Genomic DNA, 19,341 nt, shown 5'->3' with positions numbered 1-19,341 from the left:
TTCAAGAGGCCATGCTGCATGGCTGGCTGTGGAATTCTGGGAGTTGAAGTCCACTCATCTTCAAGAGGCCATGCTGCATGGCTGGCTGTGGAATTCTGGGAGTTGAAGTCCACTCATCTTCAAGAGGCCATGCTGCATGGCTGGCTGTGGAATTCTGGGAGTTGAAGTCCACTCATCTTCAAGAGGCCATGCTGCATGGCTGGCTGTGGAATTCTGGGAGTTGAAGTCCACCCATCTTCAAAAGGCCATGCTGCATGGCTGGCTGTGGAATTCTGGGAGTTGAAGTCCACTCATCTTCAAGAGGCCATGCTGCATGGCTGGCTGTGGAATTCTGGGAGTTGAAGTCCACTCATCTTCAAGAGGCCATGCTGCATGGCTGGCTGTGGAATTCTGGGAGTTGAAGTCCACTCATCTTCAAGAGGCCATGCTGCATGGCTGGCTGTGGAATTCTGGGAGTTGAAGTCCACTCATCTTCAAGAGGCCATGCTGCATGGCTGGCTGTGGAATTCTGGGAGTCGAAGTCCAACTATCTTCAAGTAGCCACAATGGACGACCAGATAGGGCATACTGGGAGTTGAAGTCCAATCATCTTTGAGTAGCTGTGGTCCAGGGCTGGCTGTGGAATTCTGGGAGTCGAAGTCCACACATCTTCAAGAGGCCATGCTGCATGGCTGGCTGTGGAATTCTGGGAGTTGAAGTCAAACCTTCTTTGAGTGACTGTGGTCCATGGGTAGCTGAGGAATTCTGGGAGTTGGCCCAGCCATCTTCAAGTAGCCACAATGCATAGCTGTCTAGGGAATGCTGGGAGTTGAAGTCCAGCCATTTTTGAGTGGCCACAGTGCATGGCTGGCTGAGGAATTCTGGGAGTTGAAGTCCACCCATCTCCAAGTAGCCACAATGCATTGATGGCTTGCTGTGATGTGTGGAAACATGATTGACTGGCTGGGGAATTGTGGGAGTTGAAGTCCACTCATCTTCAAGCTTCCAAGGTTGAGAAAAACTGGAAGAGATACTTCTTGTCTGGTTGAAGTTCATTGTAAGAGACCAAGGTGCTTCTGCAGAATTCCACATTGGTCATGGGAGAGAATTTCTCCGGTTTGCCCGTATTTTGAGGGACCTTCTAGGAGGAAGGGCGTGACCCATGTCTTCTGAACTCGAGCGGGTTCTGGCTCCGAACCCGTTCCTGCTGGGATTGGCGCTCTCCCAGTCTACACAGACCAGTTTCAGCTCCCACAACGTGGTGTGTAGTTTCCTCAGCTTCTCCAGAAGTTGCTGGTCCTGCAGCTGCATTTCCTGCTGAAAGAGGGGGGAGAAAAAGGGTGCATTCACACAACACTCTTAATCTGGCTATTAAATCAATCTGTCAGGCCTGCAGCCATTTTTGGGGGGGATCTCTGGCCTGCCACACTTTCTATTACTCTGCTATGCATTTTCTATGGTGGGAAAATGGGAGGGGGGGTTGTATGGAGTTAGATGATATGTAGCCATAACAAAGTTCTTTCTAGAAAGCCAAGGTCATCCTTTGTCTTTGCACTTCCTTTGTCTTTGCACAGACACACCTGTTCCGATTGGCTGGCCTGGCATAATCATAACTGCTACCTCCTGGCAAACATATTTCTTAACTGGTATTTTAGGGGAATTGTTTTTTAAATTTAATTTTATGGGATATTTGTAGGGTTTTTAAACTATTTACTCAGCTGTACAGTTCTGTTAAACCTTTTTATCCTCCTTCGCATCTATTTATCTATTTAATAATTTTAATTGCTTAATTTTATAGTTATTTATATGATGTATTTCTGATACGGACTGTACACCGCCCCGAGTCCCTTTCGGGAGAGGGGGCGGTCTATAAGTGCTCAGTAAATAAAAAATAAATAAACTTCTGCACCTGACCGGAACTGGATGGGTGGAACTGCCAGCATGGCAGTGGAAGATGGGACCATGGGATGGGCTTGTGGGTGTGGGGGCAAGATCTTGAACTTTCAACTGGGTGGGGAAAAACCGGGAAGCTTTCAGATTCAGGTTTTCCCAGATGGGCCAACATGGCTCTCTTCATAAATTGGAACTTTGAGGAATCCTTTGTCTTGGACTCTGATTTACTTTTGGATCCTATTTGGAACCTTGACACAATTGGTTTTTGCAGTTCGTACAATATACGGGTCCATGAACTAAGGAAGGGGGTTGCATTGGTGCCATACTCCAACCAAGGCTACCCCTCATGGGATTAACTTTTGATGCATCCGACAGCTTTGTAAACGAGCTGATTAAAGGCATTTGTGAATGCAGCTAAAGAATGTTAGAAATCTTCATTTGGCTATCCCAAAGGGGCTTTTTCAAGAGGCAAATGGATTTTCTGGTTTTTTTTTTCTTTTGAAGATGTTTAGCTTCTCGTCTCCAAGAAGATTCTTCAGCTCCGACAGAACAGTGAGGAATGGAAGGATTGACACTCCTTGCAGACAGCTGGTTATTTGCTTCCTTTTAGAGGGTCGTTGAGGCCACTTGGAGGTTTTATCTCTGTCCTTAAGGTCACCTGAGTGGTGCAAATGGTTCTTGTAGTCTGCCATTTTTCCCTCTGGAATTCTGTTCCTACTCCCACACCCTCCCAAGGGTCTTCATCCCAAATTGCATAGCTATAAGTCTGTAGAGATTCTCCGTCATCCAGGAAACCAAAGGTGATTTTTTTCAGGAGGCAACTGGACTTTCTTGTCTTTTTTTCTTTTGAAGACTTTTAGCTATTCAATTTGAGGTGAACACCCTTGGAATGCTGTGGGAGTAGGAACGGATTTCCAGAGGAAAAAATGGCAGACGACAGGAACCATTTTCACCCCTCAGGGGACCCTGAGGACACAGATAAAACCTCCAAGTGGCCTCAATGACCCTTTAAAAAGGATGCAAATGACCAGCTGTCTGCAAGGAGGATCAATTCTTCCCTTCCCCCACCTTCCAGTCAGAGCTGAGGAAGCTTCTGGGATGAGAAGTTAAATGTCTTCAAAGAAAAAAACAAGAAAGTCCAGTTGCCTCCTGAAAAATCACCTCTGGGACAACCATGGATGACGGAGAATCTCTACAGACTCCATTTGGCTACAGAATAGGCGGCCTTCTATAGAGGAAGTTTCCGACATACAACCACAAGTGACCCCAAAAATTTCAGTTTCTAAAGGAGACAGTTGTTAAGCGAGCTTTGCCCCACTTTACGACCTTTCTTGCCACCGTTGTTAAGAGAAACACTGCAGCTCTTAAGTTAGTCACGCCGTTGTTAAGTGAATCTGGCTTCCCCACTGATTTTGCTTGTCAGAAGGACGCAAAAGGGGACCAGGTGACCTCACGTCATAAATGTGAGTCGGTTGCCAAGCTGGCTTTTGATCACATCACCCTGGGGATGCAGCAATGGTCGTAAGTGTGGAAAACGGTCATAAGCCACATTTCTCAGTGCCGTTGTAACTTTGAATGATCACTAAATGAAGCGTTGAAAGGGGACTAACTTGTATTTGGCTCTCTATTTTATTTTCCACATTGGTAAACTGTCTCATCACGGTCAACAGATAAAACAAAATTTAAACCATTGAAACAGGAGCCAGCCGTGGGCAGCAGCTGCCAGAAAAGCCAACACAGTTCTAGGCTGCATCAACAGAGGGAGAGAATCAAGACCACGTGAAGGGTTAATACCACTTTATAAGGCCTTGGTAAGGCCACACTTGGAATATTTGCATTCAGTTCTGGTCTGTGGGGCTCTTCTGAAGCTAAACTTTCCCTTTGATTCCTTGGATAAGTAGACCAAGTGGAAGTAGACCAAGCAGGGGACTGGAGGCTAAAACATATTGTAACTTCCTACAATATGAAGAACGGTTGCAGGAACTGGGTATGTTTAGCTTAAGAGAAAGAAGGACTAGGGGAGACATGATAGCAGTGTTCCAATATCTCAGAGGTTGCCACAAAGAAGAGGGAGTCAAACTATTCTCCAAAGCACCTGAGGACAGAAGAAGAAGCAATGGGTGGAAACTAAGCAAGGAGAGAAGCAACTTAGAACTGAGGAGAAATTTCCTGACAGTTAGAACAATGAATCAGTGGAACAGAAGTTGCCTCCAGAAGTTGTGAATGCCCCAACACTGGAGGTTTTTAAGAAGATGTTGGATAGCCATTTGTCTGGAACGGTATAGGGTTTCCTGCCTAGGCAGAGGGTTGGACTAGAAGACCTCCAAGCTCCCTTCCAACTCTGGTATTCTATTCTATTCTATTCTATTCTAATCAAGAAGAGAAGCAACTTAGAACTGAGGAGAAACTTCCTGACAGTTAGAACAATTAATCAGTGGAACAGAAGTTGCCTCCAGAAGTTGTGAATGCCCCAACACTGGAAGTCTTTAAGAAGATGTTGGATAGCCATTTGTCTGGAACGGTATAGGGTTTCCTGCCTAGGCAGGGGGTTGGACTAGAAGACCTCCAAGGTCCCTTCCAACTCTGCTATTGTATTGTATTGTAAATTAAGCAGTTTGCCAGGCCCTTTTCTTGGCCAGATGTTGCCTGAGCTTGCAGGAGGAGCTGAGTGCTCCATCAGGCAGGGTATGTGTGCAGCAGGATCCCTGCAGGCTGCATCTCTGGGCAAGGACACCCTCTCCTCCCCCTCTTCAAAGCCCCCCACCAGGAACCGAGTAATCCTGGAACCCCCCCTCCCCCCTCTCAGAAGAGAAACCACAGCAATTAGTGGCTCTGTGATGTTGCCATGCCATTCAATGGGAAGAAAGGGGAAGGAAAGCTGGGAACAGCTCATTCTCTTTCAGGAATGCCAGGTTTTCAGGTTAGGTGGAAGAAGGAAGGAAGGAAGGAAAGGGAGGGAGGGAGGGAGGGAAGAAGGCAGAAAAGCAGGAAAGTAGAAGAGGAAGAAGGGAGGGAAGGAGAGGGAGGAAGGGCAGAAAAGAAAAGGTAAGGATGGAGAAAGGAAGGAAGGGGGTGGGAGGAAGGCAGGAAAGAAGTAGAGGAAGAAGGGAGGGAGGGAGGAGAGGAAGGGAAGGAAGGAAAGAAAAGGGAAGGATGGAGAAAGGAAGGAACGGGGAGGGAGGGAAGAAAGGAAGGCAGGAGAGAAGAAGGAGGAAGGGAGAAAGGAGAGGGAGGGAAGGAAGGAAGAAAAGGAGGGAGGGAGCAAGGAAGGAAGGAAAAGAGAGACAGACAGGCAGGCAGGTAGATAGGAAGGAAGGGTGGGAGGGAGGGAAGGAAGAAAGGAATTAAGGAAAGAAGAAAGGGAGAGAGGAGAGAAGAAAAGGAGGGAAGGAGGAGAAAGGGATGGAAGAAATGAAGGAAAAGAAGGGAGGGATGGAAGAAGGAAGGAAGGAAGAGAGGGAGGCAGGAGAGAAGAAAAGGAAGGAGGGAAGGACTAGGAAGGAAGGGTGGGAGGGAGGGAAGGAAGGAAAGAAAGAAGGAAGAGAGGGAGGAAGGCAGGAGAGAAGAAGAGGAGGAAGAAAGGCGGGGTGGAGGAAGGAAGAGAGGGAGGGAGGAATGAGAGCAGGAGGGAGGGAAAGAAGAAAGGAAGAGAGGGAGGGAGGCAGGAGAGAAGAAGAGGAAGAAAAGAGGGGTGGAGGAAGGAAGGAAGAGAGGGAGGGAGGAATGAGAGAAGGAGGGAGGGAAAGAAGAAAGCAAGAGAGGGAGCAAAGCAGGAGAGAAGATGAGGAGGAAGAAAGGAGGGGTGGAGGAAGGAAGGAAGGAAGAGAGGGAGGGAGAGAGGAATGAGAGAAGGAGGGAAGGAAGGAAGGAAGAGAGGGAGGAATGAGAGAAGGAAGAAAGGAAGATCCTTCTGATCCCTTCAACCCTTCATTGCAATGCTAGAAAAGGGACCAAGGATCCCTTAGAGAGAAAACGGCTGTTGCCAAGAGCAACAAAGCAAGGCTGGCAAAAGAAGGGTGATGGACTCACAACCTGAATGCCAGTCAGAAGCCCCCCCCCCCCTTGAACCCTTTGCCAGCTTGGAGAAGAGCTCGGGAGGGTCAGACCTTCCCCAGGTGAGGGATTTCCCATCCTGCCATCACCTGTTGAACACCTGCGCCTGCCAACGCCTCCCTGTTGCTAAGGGGGCAGGGGCCCTGCTCGGTGGGAAGGACAAGGGGGGGTCCCCATTCCCCCCCCCCGACTATGTCTACCATATGTTGGCCGCCTGGGCAGACCCGGCATGAAAAGGAGAGGACGGACGGACCTACCAGTTCGCTCCTCAGCCACGCCAGGGCACTTCCAATCCGCAGCTCTGGCTCGACCGCCAGCTGCTGAGTGCCGCCCCGGGGGAGCATCCCCCCTCCTTTCCAGTGGTGCGTGCGTCAGGTAGGCCTTGGGAAGGTGCCAGCTGGCGCCTCTCTTGCACCAGAGCTCCCTCCTCCTCCTCCTCCTGCTGCTGCTGCTGATCCGAAGCCTTTGCGAGCAGCTACGCAACCAGCAGGCCGCCAGCGTGTAGAGGCAGCAGAAGGCAAGCCCATGGGCATCTGATGCCGCCTCTGTGCCAGGCTGCGTGGGAGGGTAGCGGTGGGTGGCTCTCTCCCCCCCTTCTCTCTGTCCTCAGCATCTTAATCCTGCTCTACAAAAGGCAGGGTCTTTGCGTTGAGTTGGGTTCAGCTGTATTGTTCTTTCCTTGCCGGGGTAAGGAAGCAGAATAACAGAACAACAGAGTTGGAAGGGACCTCGGAGGTCTTCTAGTCCAGCCCCCTGCTCAAGCAGGAAACCCTTACGGAATAACAGAATAACAAGAGTTGGAAGGGACCTCAGAGGTCTTCTAGTCCAGCCCCCTGCTCAAGCAGGAAACCCTTACGGAATAACAGAATAACAAGAGTTGGAAGGGACCTCAGAGGTCTTCTAGTCCAGCCCCCTGCTCAAGCAGGAGACCCTATACCATTCCAGACAAATGGATGTCCAGTCTCTTCTTGAAAACCTCCACTGATGAAGGACCCACAACTTACAAGAGGCAAGTTGTTCCACTGATTAATTGTTCTCACTGCCAGGAAGTTTCTCCTTAGTTCCAGGTTGCTTCTCTCCTTGATTAGTTTCCACCCATTGCTTCTTTTTTTACCCTCAGGTGCATTGGAGAATAGCTTGACTGCCTCTTCGTTGGGGCAGCCCCTGAAACATTGGAACACTGCTGTCATGCCCCCCCCCACCACCCAGCCTTTCTTTTCCTTTAACTAGGCATACCCCAATTCCAACCAGGAAAAAGGGTGGAGGGTTGGACTAGAAGACCTCCAAGGTCCCTTCCGACTCTATTAGTCTGATGACCATTGTCAGCTCGGGTAGGTAGGAGGGTGAGGGGATAACCCATCAAAATTCTCAATCTGTCCTGAGTGTCTAACACAAGATACACACACTCGAGGAAGCCTTGACTCAGAAGGAGAAATCCCACTAGACCTCAGCTGCTTTTGTCCCCAAGGGACACACCTGGGAGAGGTGAAGTTGGGTCTAGCCCAAGAACAATAGAGGTTCTTGGAATAATCCACCAGAACTCTACTTCAGTTCTTTAACTGCTTAAATCAGGGGTGTCCAAACTTGGCAACTTTAAGACTTGTGGACTTCAACTCCCAGAATTCCCCAGCCAGCTCTGCTGGCTGGGGAATTCTGGGAGTTGAAGTCCACAAGTCTTAAAGTTGCCAAGTTTGGACACCCCTGGCTTGAATCATCTAGGCAGAATCAGCAGCACTGATGATGCTCCCTAGCTGGGTCGTGAAATGTCTGCAAGCAAACACCAAGCTCTGAGAGCACCAAGGACTCTACAGTCCCTCCTCCTCCTCCTCCTCCTCCTCCTCCTCCTCCTCCTCCTCCTCCTCCTCTGCACAAATACTACTCCCTTCTAGAACTGATGATGTTCCCTGGCTGTCTCAGGAAATGTCTGATAGCAAACCACCAAGCTCAGAGAGCACCAGGTGTTCCTGTAGGTAGACAGAATTGTGCCAGACTAAAACTATGCCTCTCCAATCTTCAGGGATATAGCCTAGGAGAGTCTCGGGAGTGCCTATGCTAAATCTCTCCTCTGTCTCTGTCTCTGATTCATTGAGGAAGAAACTCGTTTTCCCCCTAGGAAATACTGAAAGCTAAAGAGTGGCTGGTTGCCCCCACTATAATAGCTGTAATTACAATTATATTTTACCTGTCAAGCTATGCTATAGCTTTCCGGTCTTGGCTAGGAGCCTGGAAGAATTGGTCTCTAATGTTTGTATCCCACATCACATGTCAAACCAGATAAAGTGGGGTTGAAAAAGGATTGGGGTCAATGCAAAGAGCTTTCAGGACCACGGAGAGCTCCTAACAGGTCTTGGTGTTTCGTGCATTCTGTCAGGAGGAGAGATGTTATTTATTTATTTACTAGCCGATAACCTGGCGTTGCCCGGGTATTTATTTATAGGGGGAAAATGTCTGGACCAAACGTCATTTTTAATGTTGGATTTTCCCTTACCAGAGGGAGCCCCCTTGTGGAGTACTGTGAACACATTACCATGGCAACTCCACTGTGCTGTACAGTAGAAGTCATTTTAAGGCACAACAGGCTGCATCTTAACAGAACACATCCCCCGGGGTTTTTTAGGGGTGTCTCACCCCCCACAATATTTTTTTTCAGAGGGTAAGTCATCTGTGTACCAAGTTTGGTTGAAATTGTTTGAGGCGCTCTGGAGTTATGCTGGAACACACATACACACAAAAACTCACAGCCATATTGATCTCTATATGTTTCTGTCTGTCTGTCTCTCTCTCTGTCTATCTGTCTATATCTATATCTGTCTGTCTATATATATCTTTCAGAGATCCTGGAACACCGGGGAACTACCAGAGGACTGGAAAAGAGCTGATGTGGTTCCCATCTTCAAAAAAGGGAAAAAATTAGATCCAGGAAACTACAGACCTATCAGCCTAACCTCAATACCAGGAAAGATTCTGGAAAAAATAATCAAGCAACGAATTTGCGAACACCTAGAAGCAAACAAAGTAATAGCCAAAAGCCAACATGGATTTGTCAAAAACAGATCATGCCAGACTAATCTTATTGCATTCTTTGATAATGTGGCAAAATTAGTGGACCAGAGGAATGCCGTTGTTATAGTTTACTTGGACTTCAGTAAGGCTTTTGATAAGGTAGACCATAACCTACTACTAGATAAAGTAGAAGAATGTGGGTTAGACAGCATCACCACCAGATGGATTGGTAACTGGCTGACCAACCGCACTCAACGTGTAGTTCTCAATGGAACTGCATCTACATGGAGGGAAGTATGCAGTGGAGTACCCCAAGGCTCTGTTTTAGGCCCAGTACTCTTCAACATCTTCATCAATGATTTGGATGAGGGAATAAATGGGGAACTCATCAAATTTGCAGATGATACCAAGCTGGCAGGAATAGCCAACACTCCAGAAGATAGGCTTAAGATACAGAAGGATCTTGACAAACTTGAACATTGGGCACTATCTAATAAAATGAAATTCAATGGTGAAAAGAGTAAGGTTCTACATTTAGGCAACAAAAACGGAATGCACAGGTACAGTATAGGTGATACCTTACTCAGTAGTAGTAACTGTGAAAGGGATCTTGGAGTCCTAGTGGACAACCATTTAAATATGAGCCAGCAGTGTGCAGCAGCTGCCAAAAAAGCCAACACAGTTCTAGGCTGCATCAACAGAGGGATAGAATCAAGATCACGTGAAGTGTTAATACCACTTTATAATGCCTTGGTAAGGCCACACTTGGAATACTGCATTCAGTTCTGGTCGCCACGATGTAAAAAAGATGTGGAGACTCTAGAAAGAGTGCAGAGAAGAGCAACAAAGATGATTAGGGGACTGGAGACTAAAACATATGAAGAACGGTTGCAGGAACTGGGTATGTTTAGCTTAAGAGAAAGAAGGACTAGGGGAGACATGATAGCATTATTCCAATATCTCAGAGGTTGCCACAAAGAAGAGGGAGTCAAACTATTCTCCAAAGCACCTGAGGGTAGAACAAGAAGCAATGGGTGGAAACTAATCAAGGAGAGAAGCAACTTAGAACTGAGGAGAAATTTCCTGACAGTGAGAACAATTAATCAGTGGAACAGCTTGCCTCCAGAAGTTGTGAATGCCCCAACACTGGAAGTCTTTAAGAAGATGTTGGATAGCTATTTGTCTGAAACGGTATAGGGTTTCCTGCCTAGGCAGGGGGTTGGACTGGAGGACCTCCAAGGTCCCTTCCAACTCTACTATTGTATTGTATTGTATTATTGTATTGTATATCTATCATCTATCTATCTATCTATCTATCTATCTATCTATCTATCTATCTATCTATCTATCTATCTATCATCTATCTATCTATCTATCTATCTATCTATCTATCTATCTATCATGATTTATTTATTTTATTGAATTTATATTGCCGCCTATTCACCCATGGCGACTCAAGGCGGCTTATAGAATATAAAACCACATTTCAAACAATAAAAACTAACAAAGGGAATTTTGATAAATTAATATAGTGCAATATAACAAAATCACCTCCCACCTCCCACCCAGCTTTCCCCGGCGACAGCTGATCACACGAGTTATTTGATGGCCTCCATCCCGCTGTGGGTTCCCCAGGCCCTCTGGCAGAACCAGGTCTTCAGGGCCTTCCGGAAGATTATTAGAGTGGGGGCCGTTCTAATCTCTGGGGAGAGGATGTTCCCGAGAGAGGGAGCCACCACAGAGAAGGCCCTTCCTCTGGGTCCCACCAGATGTATCTCCCTCGAGGATGGGACCCACAGCATTTCCTGCCTCCCTGCTTTTCCTGGTTTGAAGCTAAGAGATCAGGTGGGGGCAGGTAATTCTCCACTTAGGACCAAAATTTCCATTGCTAAAGCAAGACAATTGTCAAGTGAGTTTACTCTGTTTTATGACCTTTCTTGCCACAGTTGTTAACTGAATCACTGCAGTTGTTAAATCAGTATTTCATTTACTATGGAATGGAATGGAATAGAATAGAAAATATGGAATAGAATAGAAAATATGAAATGGAATAGAATAGAAAATATGGAATAGAATAGAATAGAAAATATGAAATGGAATAGAATAGAAAATATGGAATGGAATGGAATGGAATGGAATAAAATAGAATAGAATAGAAATAAGGAAGAGAATAGAATAGAAATAAGAACGAAACAATAGACTAGACTAGACTAGACTAGACTAGACTAGAACTGGAAGGGACCTGGGATGTCTTCTAGTCCAGCCCCCTGCTCAAGCACGAGACCCTAGACCAGCAGTTCTGAACCTGTGGGTCATGACCCCTTTGGGTCGAATGATCCTTTCACAGGGGTCCCCTAAGACCATTGGAAAACACATATTTTTGATGGTCTTAGGAACTGAGACACTGCTCCTCTATGGTTGGGGGTCACCACAAAATGAAGAACTGTATTAAAGGGCCGCGGCATTGGGAAGGTTGAGAACCACCACCCTAGACCATTTTAGGCAAGTGACCGTCCAGTCTCTTCTTAACAGCCTCCATTAATGTAGCACCCACAATGTCTGAAGACAATTTATTCTACTGGTTGATTGCTCTCACTGTTAGGAAATGTCTCCTTAATTCCACGTTGCTTCTCTCCTTGGTTAGTTTCCATCCTTTTTTCTTCTTCTCTTGCCTTCTGGTGCTTTGGAGAATAGCTTGACTCCCTCTTCTTTGGGGCAGCCCCTCAAATACTGGAAGACAGCTATCATGTCTCCCCTGGTCCTCTTTTCTCTAGACTAGCCAAACTCAAATCCTGCAGCCACTCTTCATTTATTTATTTATAAAATTTATTGGCTGCCCATCTTAACCCAGGATAATTCTGGGGAGGGGCTTAGAGTCATTTAAAAAAAATCAAGAGCCGCAGTGGCGCAGTGGTTAGATGCAGTACTGCAGGCGACTTCTGCTGACTGCTGGCTGCCTGTAATTTGGCAGTTCGAATCACACCAGGCTGACGGTTGACTCATCCATCCGTCCTTCCTAGGTGGGTAAAATGAGGACCCAGATGGTTGGGGGCAAGAGGCTGACTCTGTAAACTGCTTAGAGAGGGCCGTAAAGCTCTATAAAGCGGTGTGTAAGGGCTATTGCTATCTGTATACATTAGAATATAAATAAGGTAAAACCAACCATTAAAATCTAAAATCTAATCATACATGGGGAGGATGGGGAAATCTAATTACATGTGGGGAGAGCAGGACAGAGTGGGGGCAGGAAGTGGGATCTGACCCACCACCTCCATCGTGGTGACCAGAACTGGATGAAAATATTCCAAATGTGGCCTTACCAAGGCTTTGTAAAGTGGTATTAACACTTCAGGTGATCTTGATTCTATCCCTCTGTTGATGCAGCCTAGAACTGTGTTGGCTTTTTTGGCAGCTGCTGCACATGGCTGGCTCCTATTTAAATGGTTGTCCACTAGGACTCCAAGATCCCTTTCACAGTTACTACTGTTGAGCAATTGGCAGAGCCAGGCTTTTAGTCATACCTTTGACCGTTTGCAAGGACATGTGATCATCTTTTGCGACCTTCGGACGGGCAAAATCAATAGGGAAGCCGGATCTAACACTGGCGAGGCTGGCAAAGATGTTTAAAGACAACCCAGCTAAATGTTGGAAGTGCCACCAAACACCTGGATCGTACGTGGTGGACATATGGAGAGGCAAAGAAATATTGGACAAAAATTAAGACATGATTGGAAGAGATGATACAACAGCGCATTGAGCTGAAGCCAGAAACATTTCTGCTGGGAATTTGGCCTGAAATTTATAATAAAGAGAATGTATATTTAACCATTCATGTATTAACTGCAGCTAGAATGGTATTTGCACCACATTGGAAAAGTGTAGAGATTCCTATGGATGAGAAGGGGATAAGGAAAATATTAGAATGTGCAGAAATGAACAGATTAACACTAGCAATTAAAGAGAAAGATCAAACCAAATATTATATGATTTGGGAAGTATTTTACCAATGGTTGGAGAGAAAAAAAGGAGTTTGGAAATGAAGAAAACTAAAAAAATAAGTAGAAAACACACTTAGATAAAGATATAAAACTGCTAGTATGTGTATGATAAGAATAATTATGTTTAATGTTGATATATTATTACTAGAAGATAATAATAAGAAAAATGCAGAGTTTTATAACAGATAAATGCTTAATATATTATAATACTAAACTTAGGGAAATAATGTTAATATGAATGTGAAAAATGTGGCAAAAGAGGAACAATGTTGCACAGATATGTTTGTACCCAGACGACAAACTGCATAAGGAAAGATGGAAGGTTTATTTTTGTAATTGAAAAATAATAAAATGCTTTTTAAAAAATAAGGAAGCTGGATTCACTTAACAACCAGGTTACTCATCCACTGAAGTGATTCACTTAACAACTGGGGTGAAAAAGGTTGTAAAATGAGGCAAAACCCGCTTCACAAATCACAAATCACCAGGTGACTATGAGTTCTAGTCCTGCCTTAGGCACAAAATGGGGCTGGGTGACTTTGAGCCACTCCTTTCTCCTCCCCCCCCAGCCCAATCCGGTATGTGCAACCTTGCCGATGCTGTCTGGGGAATTCTGGGAGTTGAAGTCCCGCAGAAACACTGGCCCACCCATCACCCAGGATTGTTGTTACGGGGAAAAGAAGAGGTGGTGGAGGGAATATCTTCACGGCCTTGACTCACTTATAACGTACACAAAGATCTCAATGAAAATAAAAAGGTAAAATTAAAATCTAACAAACCAACAAACCGACAAGCTAGGTTCTATATCTCATGTGAACGCAACACAAAAAGAAATCTAACAAACCAACCAGCTGATGAACAAATTGTTCACACAAGACAGAGAACCTCTTAAATTTAACTAGGTTGGTTTGTTAAGATTTATTTGTACCGTTAACAAAAGCTTGGGGGCTGTTGACACCACGGATTGCGGTCTGAGATGTAGCAGCCATCACGCCGTCTCCAAGCCCTCTAAAAGAGACCCGACAACTGCCACACTCGATAACAACACCTACCCACCCCTTATCCGCCTCGGGTTATTACGAGTACGGACCCCTCCGGGGACTTTCCCTCCTGGCTTCTCGTCTCCGTTACGGGCTGGCGTCAACGGGCTGGCGTCAAGCCAGACGGTAGCTGATGTGAGTGTGTGACTGTATGTGTTGTGGGGGGGGGGGGTCGTTTTCCATATCTTCCTTTTGCTTGGGCTGGGGAGTGTGGACGGCGCTGAGGGTGGGAGGCAGAAGCGGTCTGCCTTCGCCCGAGGCAACCCTCACCCCAATGGAGGTAAGGGGGTGCCCCCTCCCTCCCTGATCCCGGAAGGCTGAACACGCCACCCGTAACAGGCAACTCCCCCTCCCCTGCCTGCCAAGAAGAGGTCCCTGGGGGGGAGGCGGGGGGGGAGGAGAGAGAAAACGCAGCTGTCTGTCTGAGCAGCAGGTGCCTTAGCTGTTCTTCCCATCGGCCCTTCTCTCCCTCTCTCTATCTCTCTCTCTTCCCGGCGGTCCTGACGCAGAACCGGGATCGCTATTGCGAAGGAGAACGGGGGGGGGGGGACCATTGGAGGGGAGGGGGGAGAGAGAGAGATAAAACAGGCAGAAATCCCTCCGGGAGAGACCCAGAGCAGAAACCGCTGCAACGGGAGGAAGGACGGGCAGGTAGAACAGGGTGGGCAGCGCCGTGGTGCTGAACGGACAGCGACCGCAGCCACGCCTTGCGAGACCAGCGCTGCCGCCCGCCGCCGCCTGGGGAGGGGGGACGGACGGACGGACGCCGTCGGGGTGGGGTGGGGGACTGCGGTGAGCTCAGCTCGGCCTCGCCCCCCCCCCCCCCGTCCGGAAGACCCTCGCCTCCATGGTAGCACGCAGACCCCATCCCCGGCCGGGAGGAGGAGGAGGAGAAGACCCCGCTGGAAGAGCCCAGGCAGGCAGCATGCGCTCCGAGGCAGGTGGGCAGGTGGGCCGGGCAAGGACAGGTAGGACGGAGCCGGGAGGGAGGAGGAGGAGGCGAGAGACCACCCAGCCCGGTTGTAGGGGAGGTGGGGGGATGGCGGCACGTAGGAAGGAAAGGCAGCAGGCTGGCGCGGCGGAGAAGCGATCGGTGGGAATGGGGGAAACCAAGCCGGGCTGGAATTCTGCAGAGGGTGGGACTACCTTCCCCATCGTTCTCAGCCGGCGCACTCCATCTGGAGGGGAGCGAAGGGAGCGGGGAGGGGGCTACACCAGGAGCACCGGGGACGGCTCCACTGCGCAGAAGGGGAACCGGCGGCGCCGCCGCTCTCGGCTGCCGGGGGAAGACACCCCCTCCTCATCCTCCCCGCCTAGCCACCCTCGGGGGAAAAAACGGGTCGTTTCAAAGGTTTCCCTTCGGGCCGCACCTCCGCGGCTGCTCAGGGCTGCTTCTTCCCTGCCCCGAGGGAGCCGAGGCAGGGATCGGGGGCTTCCCGCAGGCGGGCCGTACTAGGCTTGGTTGCAGAGTTTAAGAAGACTCGGGGGGAAGAGCGGGTGGGATGGCTGGGTGGAGGGTTTGGGGGGGGGGTGAGAAAGGGGGACGAGCAAGTCCAAAGCAGGCAGGGGTGTCCTCAACCCCAGACTCGCGCCAGCCAGGCAAAGCTGAATTCACACACATTTACTAGCCTTAGTAAGGGAGAACGGTGTTCAGTCGTTTTGATGGTTTAACCCACCAACGTAAACCTGGTGCAAGCCAAAGGCAGGCTCTTTCTGATGGGATCGGTGCCCAATCCCAGTTTAGTTGATTCATCTATGATTCGGGCAAACCATGGAGAGAGGGGGAGAGATTATGATGGCAGATTTAATCGTGATTTCATATTCCCCCTAAGTATTTAGCACAAGTTTGGACTACGGGTTAAGGCACCAGGCTACAAAGTGGAGGACAATCACCAGGAGACTGGGAGTTCTAGCCCTGCCCTTAGGCATGAAAACAGGCTGGGTGACTTAGGGCCAATAACCAGGAGACGGTGAGTTCTAGTCCTGCCTTAAGCATGAAAGCCAGCTGGGTGACTTTGGGCCAATGACCAGGAGATGGTGAGTTCTAGTCCTGCTTTAGGCATGAAAGTCAGCTGGGCGATTTTGCGCCAATCACCAGGAGACAGTGAGTTCTAATCCTGCCTTAGGCACGAAAGACAGCTGGGTGACTTTGGATCGATCCTTCTCTCTTAGCCGGCCCACCTCACAGGGTTGTTATTGTGGAGAAAATAGGAGGAGGAAGGCATGTTGGATATTTTGACCACCTTGACTTATTTGTAAAGATAATAAAGATGGGATATATAGAAATAAATAAATAAATATAAAATAAAATAAATGGCTTTTCCTGTGCCCCTGAGCAGATTCACAGACAGTGCTTCACCACAGCCCTTAATACTTTAGAAAGTATCTTCCCAGGCTTAATTAGCATTTTTTTCAACTGTTTATCAATTAGCCAGTTTGGATGCTTCAAAATTCAGAATTTGGTGTTAAGCAAGGAGATGGGATAGGGCTCGGTGGCTAAGATGCTCAGCTGGTCAATCAGAAAGGTCGGCAGTTCGAATCCCTAGCGCCGCGTAACAGAGTGAGCTCCCGTGACTTGTCCCAGCTTCTGCCAACCTAGCAGTTGGAAAGCAGGTAAAAAATGCAAGTAGAAAAATAGGAGCCACCTTTGGTGGGAAGAGAACAGTGTTCCGTGCGCCTTCGGCGTTGAGTCATGCCGGCCCCATGACCACGGAGATGTCTTTGGATAGCACTGGCTCTTCGGCTTTGAAACCGAGATGAGCACCGCCCCCTAGAGTCGGAAACGGCTAGCACATACAGTATGTGCGAGGAGAACCTTTACCTTTAAGGAGATGGAACCAAGGGGAATCCTATGCTGCGCAAACCTATGTTGTATGGTGTATGAAAAACCAAAAGCACAGGTACAATATATGTAGTACCTTGCTCAATAGTAACTCTGAGAGGGATCTTGGAGTCCTAAAGGACAATCACGTAAAAATGAGCCAGCTGTGTCCAGCAGCTGCCAAAAAAGCCAATGCAAACCGGCTGTGTCAAGGGAAGAAGCTCAAGGTCATGTGAAGGGTTAGTACCACTTTATACTACTTCCTAATAGTGAAGACAATTAACCAGTGGAACTGTTTTCCTCCAGAAATCATTGGCGCTCCATCAGAGAAGCCACTTATCTGAAACGGTATAGGTTGTCCTGCTAGAGCAGGGGGTTGGACTAGAAGACCTCCAAGGTCCCTTCCAGTTCTATTCTCTCTCTCTCTCTACTACTTTGATACTGTGTCCAGTTTTAACCACCAAAATACAAAAAAGATGTTGAGATTCTAGAAAGAGTGCAGAGAAGAAGGACAAAGATGATTTGGGGACTGGAGGCTAAAACATACCAAGAACGGTTGCAGGAACTGGGTAGGTTTAGTTTAATGAAAAGAAGGACTAGGGGAGACATGATAGCAGTCTTCCAATATCTCAGGGGTTGCCAGGAAGAAGAGGGAGTCAAGCTATTCTCCAAGGCACCTGAGGGTAGAACAAGAAGCAATGGGTGGAAACTAAGCAAGGACAGAGGCAACCTAGAACTAAGGAGAAATTTCCTGGCAGTGAGAATAATTACTCAATGGAACAGCTTTTCTTCAGAAGTATAGTATAAGGTTGTCCTGCTTGAGCAGGGGGTTGGACTAAAAGACCCCCAAGGTCCCTTCCAACTCTGTTATTCTGTAATTCTGTAACGATCTCCTGCTTGAGCATGGGGTTGGACTAGAAGACCTCCAAGGTCCCTTCCAACTCTTATTCCTTATTCTGTATGATTCTGCTTTCTCTCAAAATAGAGCCAAGTGAAGCTTGTAATGTGAACACAGGCCTTATCTATTTTGTATGTGTGTGTGCGCGCTCACACACAAGTTCTCTTCTGCAGTGCACTCCGCTAGGATGTTTTCTTGAGGACATTTATAGCACAGGAGGTGACCATAAGCACCAGCCCTTTGGCTGACGTTTGTGGGATAGTCTCACCTTTTAAAAACCTCTTTACTCATCAGTTTCCTTCGTCCCGTTTTTGCTTCTCTGCTTTGTGCTCATTGTGAGTATAGACAGTCCTTGAATTACGACCACAACTGAGCCCAACGTTTCCGTTCCTTACGACCTTCCTTGACATATTGTTCCGTGAGTGACGGCAGTTGTTAAGGACGGTTGCTAAGCGAATCAGGCTTCCCTGTTGACTTTTGCTTGTCGGAATGTCGTGAAAGAGGATCATGTGACACACACACCCCCCGGGACACTGCGACTGTCATAAGTCCATGCCAGTTTGCCAATCATGTGAATTTTGATCGCCTGACCCTGGGAACGTTTCACTGATCAATGTTTCGTCTTCAATTCAGTTTTTATTTCAGTTCGGTGTTTCAAAGTGTGAGAAACGGTCATTACGTTGAGCGCCGTAGCTTTGAACGGCCACTAAGTGAATGTTTGTAAGTCAAGGACTTCCGTGTTTTGATTTCCTCTCCCCAGGGACAAAATCCTTGAAATAGGATTTTGTAGGCTGCCCCCCAACCTTATGGCCTTTGGAAGTTATGGGAGTTTTATCACTGGAGGTTTTGAAAGAAAAAACTGGACTGCCAGTTGTCAGAAATGGTGTAGGCCAGGGGTGTCCAAACTTGGGAACTTTAAGACTTGTGGACTTCAACTCCCAGAATTCCCCAGCCAGCAGAGCTGGCTGGGGAATTCTGAGAGTTGAAGTCCACAAGTCTTAAAGTTCCCAAGTTTGGACACTCCTGGTGTAGGCTCTCCTGCTTGGGAGGGGGTTGGACTAGATGACCTACAACAGGGATGGTGAACCCTTTCAGCACGGGGTCCCCAAACCAGAACGCATGTGTATGTATGCGCATGGGCGCATGCTGGAGCACTAAAAACCTGAAGGCCAGCTGGCCAGTGTCCACATACCAGGTTTTTTGGCCATTCTTGGCCATTTTGGGGGCGTTTTCAGGCCATTTTTGGGCCAACCTCAGGCTGTTTTCGGGCCATTTTCAGGCTGTTTTTGGGCTGTTTTAGGAGCCATTTGGGGGGGGGGGTGTTTTTTGGGCCATTTTCAGGCCATTTTGGACTGTTTCGGGGCTGTTTTCAGGCCATTTTGGGGATGTTTGGGGGGATGTTTTCAGGGATGTTTTCAGGCCATTTTTGGGACTGATCTCAGACCGGTTTTTTTCAGGCAGTTTTCAGAACATTTTTCAGGCCATTTTCAGGCTGTTTTGGGGGCCACTTTCAGGCCATTTTGGGGTCATTTTGGGGCTGATTTTTGGTCATTCAAGGTTGTTTTGGGGACCATTTGCAGACTATTTTGGGGGGTGTTTTGGGGGTTGTTTCCAGGCCATTTTTCAGGTTGCTTTTGGGTCATTTTGGGGCTGTTT

At 47.7% G+C, this 19,341-nt stretch overlaps 2 protein-coding genes across 3 annotated transcripts in view; one reads left to right on the top strand and one right to left on the bottom strand.

Annotated features, from left to right (window-relative positions):
* Positions 1-275: 275 nt before the first annotated feature.
* Positions 276-6,409, bottom strand: LOC309390462 (uncharacterized protein C20orf202). Its single transcript, XM_081949834.1, has 2 exons — positions 6,183-6,409; positions 276-1,296 (listed from the first exon to the last, which is right to left on the bottom strand). The coding sequence occupies exons 1-2, from the start codon at positions 6,267-6,269 to the stop codon at positions 1,075-1,077; spliced, it is 309 nt and encodes a 102-aa protein (XP_081805960.1). The 5' UTR covers positions 6,270-6,409; the 3' UTR covers positions 276-1,074.
* An 8,373-nt stretch (positions 6,410-14,782) lies between these two features.
* TMEM74B (transmembrane protein 74B) overlaps positions 14,783-19,341 on the top strand; it is a 15,163-nt gene continuing 10,604 nt past the window's right edge. For both annotated transcript variants that reach the window (XM_081949809.1, XM_081949807.1), the window contains exon 1: positions 14,783-14,907. The gene's annotated coding sequence lies outside the window, so the exon portion shown is untranslated. The remainder of the gene's footprint in view (positions 14,908-19,341) is intronic.

Source organism: Natrix helvetica (genome assembly GCF_964273705.1).
Source record: "Natrix helvetica genome assembly, chromosome: 3".
Classification (NCBI taxonomy): domain Eukaryota; kingdom Metazoa; phylum Chordata; class Lepidosauria; order Squamata; family Natricidae; genus Natrix; species Natrix helvetica.
This window is presented reverse-complemented; position numbering and strand designations above follow the sequence as displayed.